This window comes from Gymnodraco acuticeps, unplaced genomic scaffold, assembly GCF_902827175.1.
Source record: "Gymnodraco acuticeps unplaced genomic scaffold, fGymAcu1.1, whole genome shotgun sequence".
Taxonomy (NCBI): Eukaryota; Metazoa; Chordata; class Actinopteri; order Perciformes; family Bathydraconidae; genus Gymnodraco; species Gymnodraco acuticeps.
This window is the reverse complement of record NW_022989755.1, coordinates 1904781-1928237: the sequence shown is the minus strand read 5'-3', so window position 1 is coordinate 1928237 and position 23457 is coordinate 1904781. Positions and strand designations below refer to the sequence as shown.

The window sequence follows — 23457 nt, the reverse complement described above, 5'->3', positions numbered from 1 at the left end:
TAATTCAAACACTACATTCTTGAGCTCTGCCTTCTGTAGTTAGATGATTTTTTTTGTCTTGTTTCTAGCCGCCTGTAGATGGCAACACTAGGCTTCTTCAAGAGCATTCCACTGTGGAATTATTGTTGTTTGAAAAACAACATTTGTTTGACATTAACAAAATAATAAATCCTGAAATAAGTTAGTAACGCTTATTTTTAAGTTACAATAGTGTTGGCCTCAATACAAGCTGCATTCAGTAAACATGCACACATTTCCAGGTCGAATGCAGTGGAGGACTAGGCTGTAAAATATGTTATTTGAAACAGTTTGCTGATGAAAAATGCTGAGGATCATTGTTCATGTGAGCTCTACCCTGAAGAAACAAATTATCCTACAATGAATTCTCAGTTAATCTTCTCTCTTTTTTGTAATAATGTTGTTTTAACATGTTGTCCTCCTCAGCACTTATACAGTTGGTGTTTATGCTGTCTGGTGTTTTCTACAGAGAGCAGAGCAGGTTCAGCTCAGCGGCTGAATGGACGGTCTCTTCAGTGCCAACGACTCACCCGGCAGGTAGCAGAGGCTTTCAGCGGGGCCAGCCTGCAGCAATCAACTTAGTTAGAGGGCTCTCTCTGTAATTGCCAACTATTACAATATGTGGCATGAGGGGTTCAACACTATTTTCAAACATGATGAAATGGCATCAAGGCCTCCTCTCACATCCAGTGATAATTGAACAATTAAACTTTAGCATACAAATTACCTCTTCATATGGCATAACTAATTACTGAGGCAGGCCAGTCACAAAGAAGGCTCTCCAAGGTTGATACCAATGAATTTTTTACAATTTCACGCTTCCTTTTTGAGCCCAGGTTTAACTGGGTTTATTATATCAATGGGATTATTGGTTATTATGTTTGTTAGAATTTTAGCATTTAGGTTTTTAGCAAAAACACCAATAGAGTTATTATAACTCATTTTCAGAGCCTTATTTTGAAAACCTCTTTTCAGCACCCATGGTTATCAGGTGAGATTGTCCTAATTATACAGGTGATTGAGACCCAGGAACATTTTCAGACCATTTACTTCAGGTCATCCAGCTGCAACCCCTATTAAACAACTTGATTAGACATGATTTAAATCACCTGGTTTGATTGGGGGCAGTTAAGCTCTTTATACTCTTCACTGTAAAATGCTAATTCTCTCTGAAAAAAAGGGAATGGACAAGAATCCTCTGAGCATATGGAGAATCTCTCATATCAATAATTCAAAGGAAATGAGCAAAAATTAGTGAGCAGAGCATCAGCGGTGTCATGTAACCATTACTTCTGCAAATGAGATATTTGAATTGAAAGATTGAAAATGGAAATATCATGAGAGTGAGAAATTATCTTTTTTTTTTACAGTACTAGAAACTGATCTGCTTGTATGACAGATTGTGAAAAAACGTGAAATTCATACCACTATCATTCCCAAGATTATGCTTGTTTCCTTTTACTAAGGTTACTAAGCCCTAGTAGATAAGCCCCCCAGGTAAGAACCCTGATGACTAATTACACTTCAGAGGGGACCTGAAAACCCCTCAGTAACTCCGCACATAGCAGAGCTCTTCAGGTGCATTAGGTGAAAATGGCATTCATGCTGGTAGAACCAAGGCTTCAGAAAGCACTGCAGTGGACCTGAAGTGGGCCTGTTTTCAGCCAATGACAAAAGACTGAAGACATTAACATGAGTCTTGCAGCAGCAGTATGTATAATGACTCCAAAATAAGCAGTTGCTAATCCATCTGCGAAATACTTCTTCATACATAGCCTCAATGCCTTAATATCATGTTTCTAGCCAGGGTAAAGTGTGTTCATGCACTCATGATGACAATGTTTGACACTCCTCCTCAGCGGACAGTCAGAGATGAGACAGATTATGAATTTGATATTAACTTCAAATGAAAAGGCCAAACTAGGAGCACAAAGCACATTTAATATCTAAACGTGGCTGCTCACACACACACAAGTCATTTGCAAGTTCCAATACAAGATGTGTTGATATGTGAAGGCACAAGATGAAAATGATTGGAAATGTATTTTGAGGCGCTGATTGTAGACAATATTAAACTGCACAAAGAAGCTTTTTTTCTCGAATTCCTGCGGCAGTTCAGCCAGTATTGACTCTGCTTTAATTTAATATCTATTTATTTCACTCCATTGTAAGGATTTTATTGAGGTTGCGCCTGCTTTATCGCTCCGATCTCCCCCCAGAAGTGAAGGTCAGGAGAGGCAGACTACCTCTGTTTATTGGCTTCCATTGAGCCCATATGAGCTGATTTGGCTATCTGCTCTTGATATTAAGCTCTTTCATGGTATTCTGTGCTATCAGGATATTGTTTATCACCACATTGAGATATTCCGTGTGTATTTTCTTGTGAATTAAATATTCTTCATCACTTTTTTAATATCCTCTATGTATTTCAAACAGGATGTGAGGATCCTGCTTTATGTGGAAGCAAATACTAATCTCAGAGGAAAAACACAATATGCAGTACATTTCACAAGTGTTCTTATATGCTTAGAAATATAAAGTCTTATTAGTCAACTAGTTTTCTCTATAATATTGTATTAAGTCTGCCCTTTGTACTGTCAAGGCAGTGAATAATACTTGTATTCATTAATTTCACTATCATTTAACACAGCTTTATCATACAATTAATCATATACATTAGAATAAATTGGAGTATGATTATGATATTTCATGTAATCCAACCATACCAAAACAGTGAAGCAACTATATTACTATATTTTTCCTTATTTCTCTGTTACGGCCAAACATTAACATTATGACTCATTTTCCTCTCACCTCAAATCCTAGTTGTGATCATATATGTAGCGTAGCTTGCACTGAACTACAACTCCTGCATTGTGGGACATACTGATAAATGCAATAAACCTCATAATGTTGTTTATTCAATTTCTCTTAAAGCACCTTGAATTGCCTTGTGTTGAAAGGTGCTATATAAATAAACTTGCCTTGCCTTAAAGCTGTAGTAGTTCTACTTTCAGAGTCAGAACTAAACATGGAGAAGCAACGTTCCGTTATTATGCTCCAAATATCTGGAACAAACTCCCAGAAACCTGCAGGTCCGCTGCAACTCTGACTACTTTTAAATCCAGACTGAAGACTTTTCTTTTTGTCGCTGCTTTTAATTGAACTATTCATATCTTAGACTGCACTGTAACTTTTATCCATGTATTTTTTCTTTTAATGTTTATTTTATTAGCTTTTCTTTTTAATGACTGATTTTAAATGCCATTTTCTTAATCTCTTTCATTTTTTGTAAAGCACTTTGAATTGCCTTGTGTTGAAAAGTGCTATATAAATAAACTTGCCTTGCCTTGCCTTACTTTGGAGACTATAGGCTTTTCAATGTAAATAATAAGGAATCAAATCTTGACTCTCCATAAATCATAATTAAAAAGACACCAATAACAAAACAGGCAAACTGGCAAGAGGAACCTATTTGGACATACAGCAGAACATCATTTCTTAATGTGCAGCCAACTATATATTTACGTAATCTTGATTGCATGTGATCCATTACTACCAAGCCAACCATGAGTATTCATCTGCAAATACTTCTTGTTTACAAATGCCACTGCATGCATATCACATGTAGTTTATTTGTGGATTATGTATCCACTGTGGTGTTGTTGTACTGCATTTCTTTCCATAACATCTTGTCACATGGAAATAACAGGAATTGTTCCCTAAATGCATCACAAAAACACTGCTGGGACGAGTGACGTGTCCTGACGTCATGTCGTAACATGATGCTGCAGGTGGTGCACGTGGTATGTTGTTTACGTCTTCCAGGAACGCTGGAAGTGCAGCTGGAGAGAAAGGGGGGGGGGGAATTGTGAAACAGCTTTCCTTCATAGAGTTACATTGCTCATCATTTGGAAAAAGACCAGTAGAAGTACGTTAACGTCGTGTAAAATGTCGAGCTGAACTGCCTCATCTTTGCTCTTGATCGGCACGAGACTTCCTCGGTATGTATTGTTTGTGTTCAGAGCTCGTGCCAGGCATGTCTTTTGTTATTTGTTCTCTCAACAGGGTCCTCAACTTCAAATTACAGCGTTCATATGTTGTCAACAAAGATGTAACAAGTAGCAATGTAGCAGTTAGCATGCTTTCAGGAGGCTGTTAAAGCATAACAACAATGCTGATGGTGTTTATAGTTAAACTCATGGTATGTTAATAGAACACCATGTTCTAAACACTGTTGACATTCAAGTCCTGCTGTAGGTAACTAATGGAATCCAAACATTTACAGCTATTTATTTCCTTCAGTGTGTATGTTCTTTCACTGGATAGGCCTATTTCCTCTCTTCGTCAAACTGCTTAGTCAGTTAAATGTCATAATATATTTAATTTTTTCAGATATAGAATATAATGTCTCAGCTTGGAAGCCTGTTCACCCATATCATCTCCAAATCTCCTGAAAGTGTCCAGGACCAGAGCCCACACCGGACACCTAAACTACCTGACTTTATTCAACATGTCAGGTAAGTCCTTTGGACATTATAACTGCAATAATACATATGTGTATATGAAGAATGTATTAATTTGAAAGAGATGTTTGAAGTTTTGATGAAACCACAGGGAATTCTTACCAAACTATGCAGTTCCCTTTACCTCTTCAGTGTTTTACCATATTGTTTTTTATTTTACAGCTGCCACCTTGCTTTTGTATTCTCATTAAACCTGATAATCCTGCTGTCGTACACTACCTGACCAGTATTTAACAGCCGACAGACACAGTTAGCTACTAGCTGGTGAACATAGTTGAGAATTGAGCAGCTAAAGAGCCAGATATTACAATCAAAATGTTTTATGTCTGTTGGAAATGCCAACAGTTTTGTAACAAAAGAAATGTCATAAAATGTACATTTTATCATTACAGCTTGTTCCACTGCCCCTTAGTGGCCAATATAAAAAATATATATGAAGCTTTAAAAAGTGTTACAGAAAATAACACAATAACTTATTTCCTTTTTCTATGTATTCACTGTAGAAAACTCACTGGAATAAGAAAGGAAGATGTTTACTGCAACCTGCGTATCCCTGACAAGCTGCAGTCTGCCAAAGATGACATAAACATTGTTATCCTCACAGGTTGGTATCTAGAATAAAACATGGCATTACATGATACATCTGTGCAACCAATCTATAATACTGATATTTTGGTATAGGAATCAATATGAATGTTGTGAAGTGCAGTGAAGCGTTTTTTCACAGCAAACATTATTAAAAAAAAGCTACTTTTACCATTATTGATGGCTCTGCTATATTCAATGCCCTTGTAAGCCATGACAGTGTACCAACAAGCGACTTACAATGCTTGAACTAAAATAGCTAAATGGAATTCAGACATCCTTAATTGTATTATGTCCTACATAATCACATCACAGATTAGTTGGAAAGTTTGACAAATGTGATCACAGCATTATCTATTTCCGAGGTTAAGCAAAAGGTCACTTTATTTAAGAAGGTTCATATTGTTCTGTGCTAACTCCCCTCTAGCCATTCATACATCTAGCAATATCACAATACATATCACTGTGGTTATTTAAATGATATGTGATGTAAGATTTAATCCATTTTGCCATGAGGCCTTAAGAAAAATATTAGCTACAGTATCTGGTTTTATACTATTACGCTGAGTCTTTAAATCTTCACTTTTCTTCTTTTCATTAAGGCCAGGGGATCTTCTGCATAGATGTGAAACCCTGGAGAGGTACAGTGTCCGCTCACAACCAGAACTGGCATTTGCAAGTGAAAGAAGAGGACCACAACGTAACCAATACCTGCATTGAGCAGATTGAGGATCCCCTCAAAGCTATCATGGTAAAACAAAATTCAGCTGTAACGTTGAAATGCCATCGTGAAAACCTAAATGTCAAACTGTCTGGCACACTTGTGTCCAAGGTCCAACCAATTGTCCGGGACATTGTTTTCATCTGAACTCCAGCCGGGTGAAGAGATTCTGAGTCACCACAACAATTTATATGGAAATTTCAAACACTACAGCGAGGCTTCCTAAACTTCCCAAGTGGTTGCTCTTCATTTGAAAGGCTATAATTATGCTGAAAGGGGGGTGGATGTGGGGGGGTGAAAGCAGGCAGGTGCCTAAACACAGCTGTCACCTTATGTGCTTGGGTCTGTTAGGAGTCATTCATTTCCATCTCTATAGACGCTCAATTTAGACTGGGAGCTTGACAGAAGAGTCTGATGGCAAACACACACTGCATTATTTAAAGAGTTCTGCTTGAATTGGACATATTAACTTCAATAATCAACACAAAGCAGATACAGCTCCAACATATATGCTAATTAAAAGTTGTATAATTTACTAAAGTGGGTCTCTTTAGACACTTAGGATTAGACATCTGCATTTGTGTGTCTCTAGATAATTATATATTTGTTAAGCACAGAGGCAACCTGTATAAACAATATGGCAAATGTGTCTTTTCAGGGTGAATATAGTCCTGGAGTTATATAATTAGCCAATTAAACTATCAGCAGAACATTTATGAATAACAGCTGCATAACTTGCATTCCTAAACTCTTCTTCTGTAGACCAAGACGGCTAACTTCTGTGGCCATTTGAAGCGAAGTGGAGTGTCAGTGCACCAAAGCCTCTTCTTCCCCAGGGTTATCTTCCTCTCCCCAGACTGCGAGCTGGATGAGGAGCTGAGGAAGAAGAGGGAGCTGGTCCTCCAAAGCCAAATAGACGACTTCCTCAGATCTTTCAGGGCGGGCTACATGGCCTGGATATCCGACTCTCTGACTCCATCCTGGCTCTCTGGTGAGTGGTTTGCTAAAAGATAAACATGAATACTTAAAGGGACTTAATATATGTTCTAATACTGAGGTAATCTGCTAGTGGATGCTTGTTTTTAAATCAGATGGTTTTAAACTTAGACAGAATGAAAAGGACTGCTGTGTAGGTATAAAGAAAAGTTGTTGAATTAGCATGTTTTCAATACTAATCCACTTTGTATAAGCACATTTTTAATAAATAAATAAGCAGTTGTTCTTCATTGTAGAGCAGTGGCCCACCTAATCTTGTCTCGAAAATAAAACGACATATAGTCTTTGAAACAAGGCGCTGACCATTAATCTAATTGTTTCCTGGTTTACATTTTCAGGTGGAATTTGTTGCATGTCATCCCATTCATCTCTAATCATTTCATATCATTTCTCTTCTGTTGACCCTCTGAGAAAAGACAACAAAATTCCCCCAAAATACAAAAATGATCTTGCCGACATAAAACATTTGTACATTTGTTTCATAGATAAAAAACACTTTGAGTACTCAATAACCCGACTTTGTAATATTGAATTTTTTTTTAACATTATAATGAATTTCACCACAGAATAGGAATAAATAATCAGGCTTCTGACAGGAATGCTAGGTCAACTTCTGTTATGTTGTTTGTTGTCCTGCAGGTCATCTGTCGTACAGGCAGATGGAGTCGGTGCGGGAGGTCCTGAGGAGGGTGGGGACGTGGGATCTGGTGCGCCTGCATTGTGGCGAGCAGCTGAAAGGAGACTTCCAGGGCTGCCAGTACATCGCTCTCAATCGGCAGGAGACAGACACGCTGGAGTTTTCCAGACTCAAGACCCTGTCGGCTGATTCGCTGTGGGCCCTGCTGGGACACGCTCCTCAGGTCAGTCCACTCTGAAGAGCTATCAGGACCAGAAAGGTCGTCTGTAAATGAGAGATTGGTGCTGCATGTACGGCTTTAAGTAATAATATAAAGCAAAAATTAACCAAAGGTCCAGCAGGTGGCAGTATTACTTTATGACTGTCTCAGCTTTCAGGAATCCCCCTCTTGTTGAGACCTATGGTTGAGACTGGAGAATCACAGGGTTGAGTATTGCAAAAGATTGCAGAACATTACAGTCATTCAAATGTTATGGGGAAAAAAACATTAAAGCCATTTTTTTAATTTAGAAAATGTCAAGATATTACTGTGTATATAAATAAAATGAAATACAATTTAGGTCATGAGACATTTCATAAAATCTACGGTATTACAGTATCAAATAATGTTATGAATGTTAAGACTAAATAATTGTTGGTTATATTTATTAAGAAGTCAAGCAATTAGACTGATTTTATTTTAATAATAAAAAGCAGGATGTGTCTTTTTTTAATGTTTTAAAAACATGTTTTGCTCTAGTGCTTAAGCTCTATCAGTTAATTTCAAATTAACGCTCCGGTGTTAATTACTACCCTAACTCTTCAGTTTGTTATTGAGAGAAGTCACTCTCTCTGCCTGCGAGGTCCTCATTAGCTCATTGATTGAATCAAGTCATTGAATGTGAATAAGCATAATTTGAGCTCTCCATATTATCAGGTCGGTTGATAATTATTGTTTATGTTTTCGTGAGGTAATGATTCGGCTAATTAGTTGCACGGTGTCTCATCTGGTAGCATAAAAGGAAATCTTAAGTGACTATGTCACAGTGGTTGAATCCGAGTGATTATAATATTTACACGCAATTATAACTATTATATTTTGGTGATATTTTAAATCATTCGCAAACATTGTTTTTTGTTGCTGGTGGTGAATCAGTACTGCTTGTTAGGGAAATGAGTTGTTGAATGAAGTAATTGTTAGACAGTCAAAGGTCAGAGCTCTTGGGTCCAGTGGGTACGACCCCCGGTCAGCATCCATTACAGATTTCGTACCCACCCATCAGGACCCCAACAGTCTGGGCTTTCCTTACAGACTCCACTCAGGCTTTAGTTTACCCCCACCCCCCCAACCCAAATATCCAGACTGTATGTACTCTCCCCTCCTGCCTCCAGCTGCTGTGTATTTGATACATGACCCAGCGATCATTAGACAGTCTCCAGCGGGCCCTTTTGTAGCCCAAGGGGACACACACGGCGACAACAAAATATATTATTTTCAAAGAAGTATTTGTAAATGGAGGTAGTGTGAGGCAAAACCCCCTCCCCATATTTTACTAAGAAATGTGACTTGGATATGGTAAATAAGGTCTCTGTTTAGCATGCTTAATATTTGGTAATACATTAGACAGGGGGTAATACTATGTGTTTCCCATTATCCATGGACTCCAATCATTTAGGTGTAATAACCGCCAAAAAACATGGACTTTGCCATTGAATTTGTACTAAAAGATTAAGGAAAACATGTACTCCTTTGATCTTGGCTGTCACCCACTCCATCTTAAGAAGAAAAAAAAAGGTCTTAGCTCGTGTGTAGCAGCTGCAAGGGGAAGCTTGGGGGGGAGGCAAAGAAACCCGATAGCTCCCCCAGGCGTATTTTCAGTGCCCCGAAATAATGCATGCTTTTGATTTGTTACTTGTAAACACACCGGATAGCAGATCTGCGATATGACCCACAGTTTCACTCAGGCGTCTGTTTGGTTGTAAGAGGGTGGCAGCAGATGCATCCACAAAGCCACCGTGGAAGCACAAGGTGTGTTTTCTGTTCCTCGGTCAATTACTCTGCGGAGAATGGGATGTCTACATGTCCCCAAAGTGGAGAATGATTGAGTAGAGTGGCTGTAATTTATTAATTATGGTCTATATTCTTAGTCCGCGGTTCTGGCTTCATTCAATTTGTATGGATTGAGGAGTAATTACATTTGGTGTGTGTGTGTGTCTGTGTGTGTTAGGGAGAGAGAGAAAGAGCTAAAGATCTTTATGTCATAATTTAAAGTGCAGGTTACTAACGTTGTTCATCTTCATGTCGTCTCCTATTCTGAAATTTGAATGTTTCATGAGGTCTCTTTCTACCAGTTTATATAATCCACTTTATTCAGGAGTAGAAATAGAGACACTATGTTTTTAAAAAAAAGTCTCCTCGCTCACGTTGAGCCTATAGAGTGTCTACTAATTGCATAGCTGTGAGACAACAATTGAGTTCCTACGAGCGTAACATGACTACTCCACCCTGTCAGTTGATTAATATAAGAAAAGCCAGCAGACAAAAAAAGGCTGCAAATGCACCCCCAACATCCCAGCTAACAAATAACAAGACTCCGGTTACCGTAGCTACAGCTTGTCTCTCTGACTGGCTGAAGATTCCTCACGGAGGTAGCTTGTTAATTTAACTCCGCTTTAACTTTAACATTCCTCTCTGTTGGGCCATCTCCCAGGCTGCACGCGTCACCGCCTGTAATGGACAGTGCGGTGTGCTCGGTGCTTTGCACAGAGAAGGCAGAGAGGGGAGACATCAACCGCTTTGTGGTGATAATGAATGGAGGCACACAAAAGGCCAGGAGCTGGCCATTTACAAAGCCTGCACATTCTGCTGTCTAAATGGATGATATTGGTAGCCACTGCAGCTTTTCAGTTTTTTTATAGAGAAAAAACGTATTTTGGCATTGAAATAGAAATATATATGCAGTACCCCTTACTATTGATTATAATGAATTTATACTAGTTATTCACATATTTGGCTTTTGTATGCGCCTTCATGTAATTTCCTAAGCAAACAAACCGATATAAACATGGCTGAAAGCTGTGTACTTGAATGGATGCTTTTTGGCCACAGAAACAACAGTCATTTTAGTTTAACAGACGTGAACCAAGAAAAATATACTTAAAGTTGTTTCACCACATTTGATGGTTTAAGATTAACGATTACCCAATTGAAACTTGATGGAAGGATGATTTCTGTACCAAAAATTACATTCTGGAGAACATCCCAGGAAGAAATAACTATTAGTTTCAACAAAAATGAAAATTGTGTGGAAATCACCAGGATGTTCAGATTTCTGTAATTGCTGTCGCTCTCGAAAAGAAAACTGGAATTGGAAATAATTTTCAGCAGAGTGTGTGTAGGAAGCTACAGAGGAAAGCTAACCATGCAATTACACATGAGAAGGGTGCTGCAGAATCACAAGTGTCGGTAATGAACTAGTGAAGACACCCGCACTTACACAGTGGAAGGCAATGATATAAGCTGCCTTGTAATAGCGTGTGATTAAACTTGGTAACATTTATTTTTTCACTCGAGCACTAAGCCACAGTGAAGAGTCCTGTGGAGAGATTGTGCATCTGTCAATTTGAAGATGACTCAATGCATTTCCTCCAAATTCATAACCCAGCATGTAAAACCAGTCATTTTTAAAGGGCTCTTCATGCACTCTTTTGTTAATTTAGTTAAACATCAACCAGTAGAGTTCATGTTTTACACATTCCTACTTAACACAGGTGGAGATAGAATTTCAGTACATTTGAATACATGTTTAAAATAAAACTCCATACCATTAATATTCATTACAAAATAATTCCTTTGAATGTGGAATGAGCTACAGTTGTGCAAGACACATCGTAGGTAATACTTTATGTAATACCCACAAATGGTGTATGATTATACGGTTACATCGTATACGACATGCATTATAACTTACTATGCAAAAAAGAAAAAGAAAGACCGTACTCATATCATATTTATGAATGTTTTTTACAACAATTAACTGTTTATAAATATAAATATCTAAAATATCTCGTCCTTTTTCAAGCAAAAATATATATTCTCTTACAGCACCATCAAACATGAGGATTAGATGCCTTTCTTTGTCATATACTGAATACCTTTGAGTCTTAAACAGTGATTTAGATGAAACAACCAGTATGAATATTTCTTTGTGCTTTTGGAAACTGAAATCAGCATTTTTCCCGATTTCCTGACATTTTATTGACACAATTATTAATATGCAAATGATGTGCAGATTAAGCGGTAATTAAAATAACTGTTTCTTACAATAGTCTTCAGTGAAGTTCAATAGTCGATAATATTTCATTACTGTTCAGACCTTTGCTATTGCACATTTAATAAGACCATATAGGCTTCATACCATATTTTAATGAGTCTCTGACATCATCCAATTAAGCATCAAATGCTAAATGTATTATCTGAGAGAAACTTTCCTTTGGTCACCGGCCAAGATGTTAATTTGAACTCTGGAAGCTCAGCTATTTGTTTGGGGGATTCAGGATATTACAGTGATCCCCACAGTATAGCTTGTAAGATATGATCAATAGGGATTCATGAATAATGAAGAGGCCGAGTGGAGCAGAGACACTTAATTACAGTTTCAAAAGCCATTCTCGTTAATTGAGGAGAATAAAGGTGGTGAAGTGGACTGAACGGCGACATTAGAATTTTTTATCTGTGGCTTTCTTTTTCTTTTTTATTACAAAAAAAGACCCAGCTAAAAACACCAGCTGGTAATTAGCAAGTTCGTACTGTTTATCCCAAATTGATGCACTTCTATGTTTGACATTTAATATCGCAGTTTGTTTTGTGTGCTTGCTCTATTTCCTGTGACCACCTGTGAGCAGACTATCGTTCTTTTAATGTGAAGGCTAATCTGCTGCATATCCAGACAGTGTGTGGCCGCTGTGTGCAGCAGATACAGTATTAAATTGACAGCCCTGCCATCTGTTACAGTTATGTGAAATTATGGATAAACTAGTTAACAGACACTTTGGCCCATTGTCTGTTGTTTTGATAATCACCCTTAATAACGGACGGCATCAATATGGTCTTTAAACCTGATTTGGGAGTTAATGGAGTCAGATGGGGGCAGTCAGTGTATGCTCTGGGGCTAATGCTGTTAGAGATGTTCGTAAAGAGCAAATTAAATCAGTCATAGATTGTGCCCTCTCAAGTCAGCCAGACAACCAGACCCATTGAGGAGAAAAAGGAGGGGATTCATATTTTAACCTCTCACAGAAAATGCACTTATGTGGATGGAAAATAAAGTCGGAGCTGGGTGAATGAGCTGGATGTAAATGGTTATTGCAGAGAGTCTTAATGGCTTCCTGTTAGCTGCGGCAGATCGGTTGGAAGCAGAGACGGGGCTGTTTACAACTCAACCAGCCACGTTCTGCGTTCATGGCTTTAGACAAATGTAGTTACTAACATGGACAGTTATGTCATGTCACCAAACCAAAGTTTAGGCATCTTAATGGATGGTCCACAGTAGGTCAGTCATTCTTCAAACACAGTAATTGAGCTGATAGCATTCTGGGATAATTTTTTCTCTGATATGCTAAATTAATAAATAGATTAGTCGGTCATACCAAAACAAATATTCTTGTCTTAAATCATTGTAAAATGTTGCTGTTTGACGATTCACTAAACAATTACTCAGTTAATTGAACCAATAATCTACAGATGTATTGATAGGCAAGCCCTCTTCTTATTTCAGCATGCAATGATCCATTCTTTGCAATGATTTAAATCTTTTATAATTCGTATTGAAATTAAAAAATCTTCAATTGCTTTGCCAACTTGTAGAATCTAACTTTAAAATTCCTGATTATCCAGTGTTTCCTCTCTCAGCAGGTTGTTAATGTATTCACCCAGTGGGCCAAACCACACACCTAATTGCCTTGTTAAATCCATCCCAAATGACAGCACACTACTATTGGTCCGATTCCACCACATTTGGCGCGTCGACAAACATGTTTTGCCGCACCAGAGGTGTGTAACTCGGTGTTCCTCCCTACTGTGTCTGGTGAGACACGTCGTGGAACAAAGAGTCCGTCGCCTGAAGTCGGTGTGGCGTTACGCTCACTCAGAGTTCACCTGAAACACGGCACCCATGGCTCCAGGTAACGGCCCCCTCCGACTGATACCCCACTGGGATTTCTTTGACTTTATCAGGGGGAAGAATCTGAACTTTGTGAATGCCAATACACACAGGTGGTGACACGTCTCTACCCAATTACACAGATCTTCACATTATTCACGTTCGTCAGACCTGTCACGTCTTTGATCGCAAATAACCACATTTATACTTAAACAGTAACATCTATGGTCCAAATGCAAAGTCCATGAGACAAGTTTAGTAGATTATAGAAAGGATGTCTGAGACCAAATATGAGAATCTGTGCCATAAACATCCCTGCAGGTAGGAGCTAAGGAGATCACTATCAGCTGTTTGTGAGGAGGTGTTAGAATGAGCTGTCGTCTGGAGTTGAGAGGGTAAAAGGTGAACAGCGCACCAAAGGCAAGATTTATGACTATTAGCAGACGGTAAATAAGAAGACAGAGTTTGTCCCGTTGAAATGTGAGTAGTGATGTCATTCACATGACCCCCCCGACACTGAAAGTGAGAGGCGGATCAGGGGTAGACACGTTAGGTGAGCTCTAAGCCCTTTGTGTGACACCTAACCTTAGCCCCAAGGGTCCTGTGCTCCCCATTAACACACACACACACACACACACACACACACACACACACACACACACACACACACACACACACACACACACACACACACACACACACACACACACTCACACATTCTGCGCTTAACATTGTTTTGTTTCTTGTAAAATTGTGGAACATTCACAGTGAAAAGTGAGTTGGTTTCTATTTATCTATTTGCGGTTAATATTTAGGATGCAAGTTGTTGTTTTAATGTCAGCAGCTACTTCACGCTTTGTTCTTCTACTGTAATTGAGAAACAGTATCGTCTTTTCCCTCAGACACTTGCCTCAAGTGGCTGAGAGGTGATGTGCAGTGACAGTTCCTGTTCCTGACACACCTTCACCTGGCAGGCAGCTTGTCTAGACCACACAGAACTCCCCTCTTTGATTCCATGCCAAAGACGGTTGCATACTTCCTTTCTTTATTTGACAAAACACAGTCAATGTAGCAGTAAATCAAACCTGGTTTGATTTCAAATAATTCAGTATTTCTCTGGAGCTTTTCTGCTTGGTAACAGTTGTGCATTCAAGCCTGTTTGTCTCTGAAGGTTTAATGTTAAGGGCTGTCCAAAACTAAATAAATTCTTAGTTGAGAAATACTCATAAAATGTTGTTGACTTATCGATAAGTTTATTTAAACAACAGATCTGGAGAAATGTGCATCAAAAAATATAAAGACATTACTAATCGATTTAAAAAAATCTTAGTCACCTAATACCTAAACAACCCTTTATTCAACTCTAAGTTTCATTGGTTCATTTCTAATAACAATTTTTTTGATTCCATACAATTGACCTGTTTCTGTTCTTATTGTGGACTGTTATGAAAATACGTGTTATTTTATTATATTCTACTATATATTTCACTATAATCTATAAACATAATGCAATTTCAACCAAATACGATTTAATTTGCTCATAACAACTAGAATTAATCACCAAAGATTTGCCTTTTCGTATGATGTTACAGAAAACAATACATGCAAAGGGCTTTAAATAACATTTAGCAAAATATATCCTTAAAATCATCATTTTCTCAGAAAGGATTTAGGTATTCTCAAAAGACACAATTAAGGATAAAGGATCCAAAGGAAGGTGAGGCCGTAATGGAAGTAAATGTTTTATGGAAGCTTTCCCACATGACAGTATGTGTTTCAGAGTCTCTCCTGCTGCTCTACAATAGTTTTAATTTTTTTGCACGAGTTTGAATATAATGATGATTATGTCTGCTCCACATAGAGGGCAACTTTGGTTCCGTCAAATTAGTTAATTACTACTACTTTGGGCTATGATTTGTTAGAATAATCCCTCTCTGATGTCTTTGTGTTGGTTTGTACGCCTCCCTGCCACCAGCTGTCATGAAGCTATTTTTTCATGCATCCCAAATTAATAGACACTCATTCTGAAGTGTCTGATGCTATTGTAATACAATCCATGTGGCATTCGGCCAAGGCTGCAATATAAGACACAATTGTTCCTCCTGTTTTAATGCACAGTAATAAGTAAGTAAATGCTGGAAAGATGTGTCTGAAATCGCGGTGGCCTTTGTTGCAGATAATTAGGTTAGCAGCGAGAGTGTGCAGGTGTTGAGAGTGTGCTCGTGTTGTGTTATCGACTTGCTCATATTCGTAGGCTGTCAGGGGTGTCGCACTTCCCATCAGCCCCAAATACACCAACCTCTTCACTATTAAAATGATCACTTTCAATAGCAGACAAAGGAAAGAGGGAACATATCTAGTGCAGGGTATTCTCCCCACCTCTAATGCTTATCTGCCTTTTGATGTCGGCATAATAAAAGGCCTATTGGGCTTCCACAATGACCTGCAAAATGGACAAGGGCCGATACACTGGGCTCTGACTGTCGCTACCATTAACTAAAAGGCCCAGACATTATGGAGAGCCGGGGATGAAAGAACATGGAAAAAAAATCATAATTGAAAAATTGCCTAATGCTAAAGTGAAAGAAAATGGAACTGTGAAAAGGCACTGTAATATTCTGTTATCCCCTGTAAATGCAGCCAAACAAGAGATGCGGCGAGGCATTCTTTTTGAAATGGATGTGGTTCAATTACCTGCATGTCTAAATCTAGTTAAGGCTTCCATTGTGAGGCTCAAACATAACAGCAGTTTTGATGTAGTGTTAAAGCGTATTATGCCCTACAACCTACATAAAATCAAGAGAGCTATGACTCCATTCAAGATACAGAGGGGAATTAAAAGAGCTCACGGTGAGAAGAAGGTTCATTTAATATTCCAAAAGAGCTGCTAGATGTTTTAGCGGGGTTGTGAAAAAATATTTCTGTATTTTTTTTAAATCCCATTTCTGTGGATGACTAATTGGTTCCTGGATCACCTTGCATTTATTTTCTTCGTATTAAAAGAGATGTGATGTGTTCTAGCTTTAGCCCGTGATACATTTGACCAGTAGTAGACCTCCTACACTATCAAACTAGAATGGACCCTAAAAAAGCACGGTGTCTCTGATAGAAGATAATTGATTAAATACGTTAATAGACAAAAGATTAATCAGCAAAAGTCAAGTGTAGTAAAAAATGCTGGTTAAATATCTTTGGTCTTTTGACTGTTTGTAGGATGCAACAAGTCTTTTTCTTTTATTGTGACGGGAATTTTTCCGATAAAGAATAAACTAAACATGCAGTGAAAATAATGGACAGGTTAACCAGTAATGAGAACAATGTTAATTGCAGCCGTCACACATACATTTGGTAATTTGCAGGACGATGTTAGTAAGAGTCTGTTTTAAATATGGTTGAAAATTGGATCCTTTTAGAGATGTCCAGTTATTTCTAGATAATTTTAAGGACTACATTTCAATGAAAGTTACCTGCTACACATTATTTAAAAATAAAGTTGTTTAAATTGTTGAATTACCCATACTGTCTTTTAAAAATGTCAACCAAAATAAAGCGTTTTGGCAGCTTTGTCATAATTAGCTGCAAATCAAAAAATGCTTTTAGGGTGAAATCTTTATATATACAGTCTATGGTGAAAATTCAAGTTTGACAGAGTTGTTTTTACCCTTTTAAAAAACCCAGTCCCTTCCAAGAGGGATCAGTAGGTTTATTCTGGTCCTTCAGTCTTCAAGGCCCAGACTAAGCCACAGCTTGTCCATGAAGAGGTCAAATGTGAAGCTCATGAGTGTCTGCTTAGCTCTGGGCCAAGTCAGAGGTCTCAGTCAGGCTTATGACCCGAGCGTGAGCCCCTGATATCCCAGAGCAGCGTATTGTTTATTAGCCTCTTCTGTTCTGACTCTCGCTCATAACCTTTATTATTTATATTTCTTTTTCCTGTCTTTCTCTGCAGGTGACAGTTAAAATGTACAAGCGTGGACCGCAGGGCTGGCTGGGTAAATCCCTGATCGCCACCACCACCATCCCCCCCAACACCTGTGTGATCTTCAGGATCAGCGGGGAGGAAACAGATGCCAAAATCTCAGCAAACACCATTCACAGCATCACACTCAGCCACTGACTGTGTGTATTGGCAAAACAGAGGATAGCATCACTACATAGCGCTGTGGGAAGAGGAAGCTCTCTTTAATATAACAAAAAACGTTGCTCAAACCTTCTCATATTTTTACGAGTGCCTTTACAGTGTTTGTACTTTGTGATATAATATCTTAAAAACACTTTCTGAATGTCTTTCCATGATTTTGCGATTGTCAGTGGCAATGATATGTTAATGCAGATGGTTTCATAATTATCCTGATTAACTTTCCCTTGTTTTGGATTTCTAGGGCTGGCCCACACTTTACACTAGCCATTAATTAATCATTACACTAGCTGATTGTCACGTCAGTTCAGAATTGAAGTGTTTAATGTGTTAATTGTGGCGGTCACAAAGCGGTGGCCCCTGCCCCGATGAGGGCCGAGCATCCTACTGCCTCTGTGGGATTCATGGGCAGTGATTTACGGTCTGTTTAGACGGTGTAACTGTAAGGTGCTTTATTAATATGCTCCAGCGCACGGAGGAGATGATAACATATTCAAGAGCGCACAGGCGCGGCCACCAGCTACAATTCATAACTGAGTCACTTTCCATCAGTTACCAGGCTTGCACAGCTGCGCTAACAGCTAGCAATTGTATTTACTGTGCCTGGTAGTGGGCAAAATGAAGTTATTTCCATCAAGATATCAGTGCCTTTAGCTAATGCAATAGAAGCAGCTCTCTGAGTTGATGGTATCTCTTTGCATGGCATCTCTCTACCTGAAACATCATTACACTGTACTCAAGCTCCTCACTTTTTCAAACGTCTGTTTACCATTTTACCTGAGGGTAAGATTTGGAAAACAGCACTGTATTCTTTACATTTGTACTTGCACATTTGTAAGAATGTGGTTCTTTTTCAAATCTTGTTTAACATTGCTTGAATTCAAAAGGTTTTGGACAAATGTGTTGTCATTTTTAAGCTTACCAAGAGTTTCCTCAGGAACGGTTTTGTACACAGAACTTAAAAAGCAATATTGATAATATCAGACAATATGGGAAGAAAATGATTTAAAGAGATATGTAATCCTGAGTGCTAGGTGCATGCAGGTAAATATGAATGTTTTTGCTCCTTTTTTTTGCTTTAAGCACTTTCAGTATCAAGCCAACTTGATTGTAACCCAACCCTTCAGTTGATTGATTTAGGCATGGTTGTTTTGTAGGTGTTTGTGTTTATATTTGTCATGGTATTCTCAAATGTGTTTTTACATGTATTTTTACTATCTGGTGTCATAATAAAAAGATGTAATGCTTTAATTCTTATTATTCAAAGCCACTTGTTGTCACTACTAGGCCACAAGGTTTCTTCAAAGCTCCCTGTGCACGTTGAAAGCATGCAGCGCGTCTCCAGCGCGGTGACGGCTGGATATTAGGACTGGATGACTGGCCATGGGGACAAAGCAAGCTCTGTCGGGCAGCGTGGTGGCGAGAGGGAGGGGAAGCTGAGCGGAAATGCACATGGCGATCAGACCAGAACATAGTGTGACAAGGTAACAAGGTAAACTGATCCCAGGCTGCAATTCCTCTGCAAACTGAATCAATGAGGGTTCTGTTAAAGAGGAAATGCTCCCGGATATCAAGTTTATGTGAATCTATAGCACAATGGATTTAGCAGTAAATATGTTTTCCTTCGCAGTAAACATGTGCGTCATGTAACCTACAGATAGCTTTTCTGTACATCTGTAGGATGAATCCAGGAAGTGGATGAACTACAATTCCCTGCAGTAAGGCCAGCTGTCTAACTTTGACCTCTGGCCGTTGGGCAAGGTCCCCAGGGTTGCCAGGTCAGGTGATTGCTTTGACCTTTCCTTTGTACAGGACATGGAACTGTAGGGCAGCGGACACGAAGGACCGATCCCTCTCGAATGACATGCGAAGAAACGAGTCACAATCTCAGCCATTTAAGGTCCGAAATCCTGCACCACAGTGCTGTATTCACACAGGTCAGTACTCAAGGACAACAAAAGTTTGACCGAACCCCGATCTTCTGTTTTCTGCTTCAGTTTGACTACCTCTAAGGTTCTGATCAGACGGGGGTCAATACAGTCTTTTTAACTCTGTTTTCCGAGATGCAGGCCTGTTTCCTCTGTGAAGGGCTCTAGAGATGAGGAGATTGTGTTGTACTGAGAGTCTAACCCCACAGGAAAAGCTGTGTTTACTGTAAGTGGGAAAACGTTTAGTGGTGACTCAGATTGTGCCCTTACACAAACACAATGTGAACAGTAACTGGTCTGTAACTGTCTGCATTCATATTCAGCAGTTAACAATCACTCTGAAGCTATCACGGCTGCTATCTTGACTTTACATTTTTCAGATCAAAAATCTTTGTATTGAGTTTCGAACATGCATAACCAGTGTTTGTCATTTAGAAATGGAAAGCAAAATGTATGCATGCAATTGAGACAGTGGTTTGTAATGTTTATGATTACAAGAAACACAAACAAACAATAACAACGACTAAAATAATCCCCTACATTCACTGCCTGTGAGCCTCGTACACACGATTATTTACCAGGAACATTATTAAATGTATATATATGCATATAATACATATGCATATACATACATGCAACAAATACATATACTCATACACATCTGTATACATACACACATACAAATATATGCTGCAGATAAGCTATACCAATAACAGATCGTTTTACAGAGTGTGGAATGCATTTTAAAAAAAGATTCCTAGGCTTTCTGAAATGTCCTGTTTGAGTATGACTTTACATTTTTGACACCATTATTGAAGCTTAAAGTGTCAGTTCACCCAAATGAAAGTAGGAATGTGCTACAGCGTTGGTTTGTACCTGCTCACGATACAAGTGTTAAGATGCTGATGGTAGTCAGGTATAATGCCTACTGTTCTCGCGGTTTAGTACATTAGCATGCCAACATTTGCTATTTAGTTCTAACAAAAAGACCAGCTGAGGCTGGTGGTAATGTCATTAACAAAACAAAAATAAAATGTATTTGTAATGGTGACCATAATGGAAAAGTCAGGGTATCAGTATAATCATAATGATGATACATAATAATGTCTGTGACACATTTTATGGCAATATGTTTACAAGTTGTTGAGATATTTCTTGTCTTGAGAAAAGTGATGGACAAACCGACATTCCTATCTATAACTGAACAGCTACGATCTCTCCAGAAGGTTACTCTGGATAATCTAAAGACCCTGCTGTCAACAGTTTTCACTCAAACTACTTACTTCCCAATAACAACTGTTGACAACGTTAAGACCATTCACCAACGCTCCTTAACCTGAAGACCTCGTTTCTCTTTTTTTACCCCTTTCTTGCAAAAACAGTTAAACCCATTCAAGATTCTAAAGGGGTTTCAGATAAAACAAACTAAAAAGGGAAAGTGAAAATGTGATGCCCCCAACTTATATAGATATGGAAACTATGTTAAGGGGTTAACATGAATTGTATCAAAGGGGCAGAAACAAAACATGCACATACATAATTACAGGAACTGGGAAAAGGTTCATGCAGTGACTGAAATAAAAACTCCTTTCTTAGCACCAGTAGGCCTATTGATAAAAAGCTGATGTATCCAAAGCAGCTCACTAAAACACAACCGCTCAACGCAACTACTAACTACACCCGCGGTCAGAGAGCGGAGATGTTTACCCTATGGGATGTAATATGACGCGTTTGACGTATGACCTTAAAAAAAAGCCGTTTTTAAGAGCAGAGCTCAAAATTGCTCCTTTCCCTCTGAATTCCTGCCCTTATCTCTCGTAAAACATATCAAATCCTACATTCACTTTTTTAATTGTAATTTTCAAGCAAGTTTAAGCATAAATGTAGAAAAAAAAAAAACCTGCAAGATGCTCTTTAAGAGTTCTTGTGAAAAAATGCATCGTGATTTTTTTTTGTATGCAAAAGGATAGTGTCATTATGTTGAAACTACATTTTGCAGGCTTTTATACAACTACTATGTGATAATGAAGGGAGGCAGGCTGTCTGTCTAATGCCCACCACCCTTTATTCTGTGACCACTACTTTACTGAACAGCAACAAAGCTGTCAGTGTGAAAGCAGCAGAATACACAAGAGATTAAATGTGTTCCACCTCTTGCAGATATTCAGAATTAAGTAGGGTACTCAAAAGTAACATCAAGACTCTATTACATTCTGACTTATTAATACACTTTAGTGTCCAACAACAAAATAATAAAGAGTATTTCATTGTGTGTTCACAAAGGAATAAATACAATGGGCACATGGGTAGCAACAGGCAGGGGGCTGCATAAATTAGCCCATCTTTAAACAACCCCTTAAAAAGCACCACACTTGTAAAAAGCTACAGGACAACAAAAGACATACAGGAGTGAATGAAATGAAGCTTCCTTGCCAATTACTGCGGCGAACGTGGCCGCACTGGGGCTTTTTGTGCTTCACACAGGCAGTCTTTTCTCCCCTTGTCCCTGGCTATTGAGAGGGATACATTAGCCAGGCGGGGATGCAGGGCTGGATGGATGGAGTGGAGAGGAGCAGAGCGGTGCGTTCGCTGTCATACAGCTCACTTCACACCCGGTGTTACAGACCTCTCTTATGACTTCACTCACAGTGCTCACACAAAATGTGATTCTGAACAATGTCATTTTCTACCTGCTTTCTAAGGCTTTGCAAAAATAATCCAGACGTGGAGAATATCTGCTCACTTTTATCTGATATGTTGCAGTGATGATGAATCGTGTGTGTGTGTGTGTGTGTGTGTGTGTGTGTGTGTGTGTGTGTGTGTGTGTGTGTGTGTGTGTGTGTGTGTGTGTGTGTGTGTGTGTGTGTGTGTGTGTGTGTGTGTGTGTGTGTGTGTGTGTGTGTGTGTGTGTGTGTGTGTGTGTGTGTGTGTGTGTGTGTGTGTGTGTGTGTGTGTGTGTGTGTGTGTGTGTGTGTGTGTGTGTGTGTGTGTGTGTGTGTGTGTGTGTGTGTGTGTGTGTGTGTGTGTGTGTGTGTGTGTGTGTGTGTGTGTGTGTGTGTGTGTGTGTGTGTGTGTGTGTGTGTGTGTGTGTGTGTGTGTGTGTGTGTGTGTGTGTGTGTGTGTGTGGTGTGTGTGTGTGTGTGTGTGTGTGTGTGTGTGTGTGTGTGTGTGTGTGGTTTAATTCCTCATCGTATTTAAATCTATGATGTTTTGTTGTTTACTAATTGGTCAAATAAACCTAGGTCTGATGTCAGGTATGTTGTTTTAAAAAATACATTTTCTTTTCACCTTTTGCCAGTCTCATTTTGAAATGCAATATTTTCCAGATGCACCATGGAATGGTGTTTGGTGATTTTCCATCTCGAAGTCTACATTAAAACCTCCTCAAAAGTCATTGAAAAGTGACATTTGTCCAGTGAGTGTTTCATCTTTTAATAAGTACCTTCTTCGATTTGAAACATGATCATTTAAATGCTGTCTTTGACATGCAAAGTCTGACTGCAACACTTGTTAGGTTTAAGTTTCAAATGTTTGTTTCTCTTTTTCACGTAAATGCCTCTGGACCACCTCACTAAATGCTCAGCTCTTTATTTTAATGGCAATCCCAGCATACTATGCAGGGTCATAGTGTGTAAATGTGCTGCCTGTGACAGCTATCAGCAAGGTTAATGCTGCGGATAACAACATCCATCATTCACTTTCATTAGCGCTGTCCTCTGACCTGCTCCATATAATGTTGTCAAATGTGTCAGGCGCCAGATTATTGGGAGG

General features: G+C 38.8%; 1 protein-coding gene across 1 annotated transcript; it reads left to right on the top strand.

Moving 5' to 3' along the window:
• The first annotated feature begins 3839 nt into the window (after nucleotides 1–3839).
• si:zfos-911d5.4 lies at nucleotides 3840–19009 on the top strand. The gene is made up of 7 exons (XM_034214348.1): nucleotides 3840–4022; nucleotides 4414–4538; nucleotides 5048–5148; nucleotides 5732–5880; nucleotides 6613–6841; nucleotides 7486–7706; nucleotides 17570–19009. The coding sequence occupies exons 2-7, from the start codon at nucleotides 4426–4428 to the stop codon at nucleotides 17735–17737; spliced, it is 981 nt and encodes a 326-aa protein (XP_034070239.1). The 5' UTR covers nucleotides 3840–4022; nucleotides 4414–4425; the 3' UTR covers nucleotides 17738–19009.
• The last annotated feature ends 4448 nt before the right edge of the window (nucleotides 19010–23457 follow it).